General features: G+C 58.9%; 1 protein-coding gene across 1 annotated transcript; it reads right to left on the reverse strand.

Annotated features, from left to right (window-relative positions):
* Positions 1 to 38: 38 nt before the first annotated feature.
* Positions 39 to 5,115, reverse strand: LOC112122211 (DALR anticodon-binding domain-containing protein 3-like; the record flags this gene model as incomplete). Its single annotated transcript, XM_024221063.2, has 6 exons — positions 4,305 to 5,115; positions 3,308 to 3,390; positions 2,291 to 2,414; positions 1,708 to 1,766; positions 1,334 to 1,447; positions 39 to 107 (listed from the first exon to the last, which is right to left on the reverse strand). Coding segments are annotated over exons 1-6 (492 nt in total), but the record flags the coding sequence as incomplete, so codon positions are not given.
* Positions 5,116 to 5,329: the final 214 nt, after the last annotated feature.

A 5,329-nucleotide genomic window follows, 5' to 3' on the forward strand; every position in this document is an offset into this window, starting at 1 on the left:
GGGAGAGCAGGCTGTTTCCCAGGAGGGTCCCCGCTTACCCCCAGGATGTGAACGCGGTTGTAGTAGGAGCTGAAGTCCATGCTCAGGTGGATCAGGAACTTGCACACCTGCCATACAAAGCAGAGCCGCTAGAGACCCTCCTTCCCACGGGGGGTGGTCAGGGACCGTGTGCACGCTCCCTGCTAGGTGGCCGCACAGTGACACCCATCCCAATCTGCCTAGTCGATCACCCCATTGCGGTCCTTCCTCTCTCCAGGCCATGGGCCCCTACGTCCAGCACTGCCTGGCTGGAGCTAGCAGCTCCACACCCGTCTCCTCCCTGGGGCTAGGAACGGGAGGTCTGAGAAACGCGGGGCTCCTGCTGACACGTGCTGGGTTCCCAGAGGAGGTGCTCTAGGGAGCAGCCTGGGGCTCAGTCCCAGCGGAGAACCACAATTAGAGGCTGGCTTGTACGACTGCTTTAAACGAACGCCCCAAGGAGCCCAGCAGAACAGGCGGCTAGCACCCTGCCTGTAACAGCAGGGGCCAGGGCCCCACGGTCACCCACTCCTGCACAGCACCGTGGGCCTGGCCAGCTCAGCAGAGGCCAAGGATTGAATGGGCCACAGAGCATGAGCTCCTTTTGCTCTCAGCAAGGCAGCTTGTGCTGCTGCCTCCATTGGACCTGGGGCCGGCCTGCCTCTGCCTGGAATCATTCCTTCTCCGTGCTGTTGAGGTGATGGCCAGACTGCTGGGGTTATCTCCTCTCGGACAGTCCCCTGGGGCAATGCCCTGGAGACTAGCTCCCTGTTCTCCACTCCTGCCCGGTACTGCCCCTCCACACTGCTGGGCCTGTCAGCCTGGGACACCCATTCGTCCCTCTCACTGCTGCCCTGTAATCAGTCCCTCCCTCCATGAATTAACGTGTAAGGGCAGCATGCTCTCCTGCAGACCCCGCTCCCGCCAGGCACAGTGCTGTGCCCCCGCAAGGCAGCAAGGGCTGCAGCTGTTCGGAAGAGGGTTATTTAGCAGCAGCCAGGCTTAGTCCCTGCAGGCTCTCACTTGTCCTCCCTGCACTCCTGTTTGCCAAACTAATTTGCAGCTTGTGTTAGGTCAGACTGAACTCTACAGGGCTCAGAAGGCCCCGGTTCTGACTGGGACCTCTAGGCACTGCAGCCGTATAATGAACCTCTTCAAGAACAGTGGCTCTAGCGCCAAAGCAGCCCTCTCCAGTGCCCCACAGACAACCTGCAAACCTCCAGCCGGGAGCAGCCCTCGCACCCGCCTGGGGCTCTGTCCCCAGCAAGCCAGCTTGGCCAGAGCCCTCATCGGGGGGATAGCCTGCAGATCTCACCGCCTCCGTGCTGGCTGTGATTCGAATCCCTTTGCTGGAGAGGGGCAGTTGTGCTGCCTGGCTCAGGGTCTCTGGGAAGGGAAGGATGTAGTTGAACAGCAAAAGCCATTCGCCCTATGGAAGGAATACAAATGTCAGTCACCTCCCAGCAGCCTCCGGAGCTCTCTCCCCTCACCCCATGCCCAGCTCGGGTAGCTCCACTGGACTGGAAGCCCGGGCAGGGGAGGACAGAGCCGTCAGGCCCGGTGAACTCCGGGCTGTCTGAGATTCCAGTGGCCCAATGGCTCTGACCCCTCCCAAATACAGGAGGAAATGGCTGTGGGCGGAGTGAGGATAAGCTTGACTTGCAGCCCTTCCAGCCATGGGTCACTCACCTCTTCTCTGAGCAGGGAGAAGTTCAGTTCTGATGCTGGGGGGAAGGCCGGGTATGCACCTGGAATAGAAGTTCAGCGCCCGGTTACACAGCTGTGGCAGCACAGATCCAGGGACGAGCCGCGATTGGCAGCAGCTCAGAGATGGGCAGGGGTTTGATGCCTGGAGGCACCTGGCATAAAAGATCCTTCCCAGCGAGCAAAGCTGCCTCAGCCGCATCATCCATGGTTCTTGGTGCTGTTTCCAGCCCACTGCAGGGGGAAGGCTTCCCCAGCACCTTCCTGCCATGATGCTGGGGCCCTTGGCCTGAACCCTGCTGTGCTTGGTGTGTGGGCCGGGCCTGCCTGGCTTGTTGGACCCCACCCCTTGGAGCGGCTTTGTCAGACTGCTTGTCGCAGGCCCATTCACAAAGGATTTTCTCTGCCTTCTGGATCAGTCAGACCAAGGGCTACGAGTCCGTCCACCCTGAGTCCCTGGAGCCTCTCATGGGCCCTGACGAGCAGTAAGGCCCAGCCTGGCCGATTGCTGCCGTCGCTCCCTGAATTGGTTTGGGGCCCGAGCGGAGCAGTGTGTCCTGGCACTCACCTTGTTCCACAGCCTGCTGATATGTTTTGAAGAGCGTAGCAAGCCGAGCACAGTTGTACATCACAAAGGCTCCGCTTTTCGTCCCCTTTGTGGAGATGCTGCTGTCCTCCAGGTCGAGGATAATCTGAGGGGGGAAACCAGCTCCGTTCCGCTCTCACTTTTCCCTCAGTGGTCTGCCCCGCAATGCCTACTTCCTCCCTGTTCCCATGAGCCCCTGCACACTTCCCCTGGTGGGATCTGACCCTGGCCTTCTCTTGGGGGAAGGAGAGTTGGGCAAGTACCAGGTCACACCTAGGCCCCCCAGATCATTCCCACGTTCCAAGCAACAGGGCTCCTGTCCTGCTTTTGGGAGACCAATGCATGGTCTACCAGAGCTCCCTGCTAGCAAAGGATTCCTGATCATCAACCTCCATTTGCCTTTGCTTCGTTTCATCCCTTTGTTCGTAGTCGCACCCTGACCAATTCCTTTCCCTCCCCACGTTAACCTCCTTCAAATGCCTGCTCCTTAGCCATTTGGGAGCCCACGGGAGAGCTGTCTAGCTCTAACCTTTCCTCCTAAGCCTCTCCTGACCCATCCCCATTTTTGTTACTTGTCCCTGAGGTCCCTCTAATTTGTCCCCCTCCTCCTGGTGCCAAGAGCCACACCCAAAACCAATGCTGCACATGACTGTCAAGAGACTTGCTGTTGCCTTCTTGCTCTGAGTTTGCAGCTCAGAATGGCTTGTTCCACTACAATATCGCATTAGAAGCTCCTATCTAATTTGCTGTGTTATCTCCTAGGTCTCTCAGGGTCACAGCTTCCCGGGTTCTTGTCTGTCTGAGTCCTTTCCCTGAAATGTACTGACTGCCTTTTCCCACATTTCCTGGCTGGCTGTCCTCCCTGCATTCCTAGCCCCTCTAGACGGTGGGATGCTGCTCACTCCCTGTGGCCCCTCTAAGGCCAAGGGGCCAGCATACACAGGGATTGCCTCTTAGTGACCAGGAAGGAAAAGCAACATGGTTCCTTCTTGTGCTTACCTGACTCTGATGGGCTGTACTCAGCATTTCAAACCTGATGGCAGCTGATGTCAAGACGCTGATGATCTCAGTCCAAGAGTCATCTGCGCAGAAAATGTGGCAAAGAACATGCAACTAGAAGTGCCCGGCTGAGCCCACCAGCCATGCCCCCCCCCGCTAAGCCTGCACACTCCCTAATCAAACACCATGAGCAGGGCCCTCGTGGTCATCGCTGGGACAGGTCTCTCAGCCCCAGTCCACTTCTTGCCAGAAGAGGAGGGCACGTCGGGGGGGCAGCCCAGCCGCCACCTGGGGAACATGGGCTTTGCGAGCTTAGTGCAGGAGACTGGGGTACGTCTGTGGGGGCCAGCGCCCCCTCTCTCCACATGCCATGCTGGCCTGGCTGGGGATGCTCCCCACTTCTCTCTCCATCAGCATACCTCAGCCCTGTCCAGGAGACTGCCCCGGGGGCAAGAGGGAGCTTGCTGGCTGTTGCTTGTGAAGCGATTGGTCTCTGCTGAGGCCCCAGCTAGTAGCCTGGTGATGGTGGTTTGGACGCCTCCTCACCGGACGACCACCCTTCCCGGAGGCTCAGCAAACACCCATCATGGGAATGACTTTCAGTCCCTGCTGATCTGGGCTGGGAGAACCGAAAGGCCGAGCCCTGCAAATCTGCTTGAAATCCACGGACCATGTTTGCGGCTCGGAAGGGCTCTGAACTCTGGAAAAAGCAGGCCTGCGGCAGCGTGGTATAGTGCTGCCGGGGAGAGAAGAGCCATGACTCCTCCAGCAGCTAATTGCAGAGGCAGGGCTCTCACGCCTGAGCCTTCACACACACACACAACAGCCAATGTGCAGCAGGAGGAGCCGCGGGTGCCGCTAGCCCTGGTGAGCGGCTGCCTGCACTAATGCAACCTGCGGGCGAGGAGACTCCAGGGGCTGCCTGGTCTCCTTGGGCCAATGAAGGTGCAGCAGCAGGAGGAAGCATCCCCTGGCCAAGCAAAGGCAGAAGCCTTACCCTGAACAAGGTCTCCATACTTCATGACCGAGGCTTCGTACATCTGGCACTTGCGGAGCCTGGGAGGAATAAATGCAGTGATGCAAGAGAGCCCAGGGCTATCGTCCCCTTGCCAGCTCTCAGCTGCACTTGGCACCGCCCTGGCCCATCAGAGTACCATGGCAACGCCCACCCAACAGAGCTGGGGATCGGACAGTGTCCAAAAGAGCCACCCAGCAGAAAGGGGCACTCTTATTGGCTTGCTGTAGCAATGAATCCCCCCCTTGGTCACATCTCTGCCCACTCCCATTGCCTGCAAGGGTTTTGGCTCCAGCTCTGCCAGCCCAGAGAGGCTGGGCTAAGAGACCAGGTCTCGTTTCTCTTGGGCAGCAGAGTGGCAACCCAGCAAGCTGGGACCGGCTGTGAAAACAACCTGGGGCAGAGCTCCGTGCAGCAAGGACAGCGTCAAACTGAAACCAGCTCCCTGAAAGGCGGTGTTCCTGACCACGCTGCCAGAGACTGGGCCCCTCTGCTACTGAACCGGTAACATGGGACACTGCTTCATGATGTGAGGGCAGCTGGGCCTTTGGTGCACCTCATCGAGCTGGGCCCCTCACAGGAAGCAGAAGAGAGGAGGTCCGAGCGGCCTCTCTCGCCTTTCAATGGCTGAGGAAATCAGAAAGCCGTTGATCAGAATCCTAAAGATGCAGCCCTCTTTCCTGCCCCGGTCCCTGGCTGATGCACTGACGCAGGGATCGGCAGAATCTCTGGCCAGAGCAGAGCAAGAAATGGGGGCAGACAGCAGGTTGGATTCGCGACTGTCCATGCCCAGAGATGCTGCAGTGAGCTGTCAATCCAGCACCAACATCCCGGCCTAGTACTATCAGGCCTGCCTGCTTCTGTCCTCACCTCCCCACAGTGTCTTTGCAGGACAGACGTTGTAAGAAGGGCTTCCCCTCTCTTTCCATTTCTCACCGCATTAACCAGTGACCCCACCCCAGAGCACTAGCCCTCCACTGTGCAGGTGGTGCAGAGCCAAGGCCTGC

The sequence above is a fragment of the Terrapene carolina genome, unplaced genomic scaffold (assembly GCF_002925995.2).
Source record: "Terrapene carolina triunguis isolate 2854851 unplaced genomic scaffold, T_m_triunguis-2.0 Scaffold12599, whole genome shotgun sequence".
NCBI lineage: Eukaryota > Metazoa > Chordata > Testudines > Emydidae > Terrapene > Terrapene triunguis.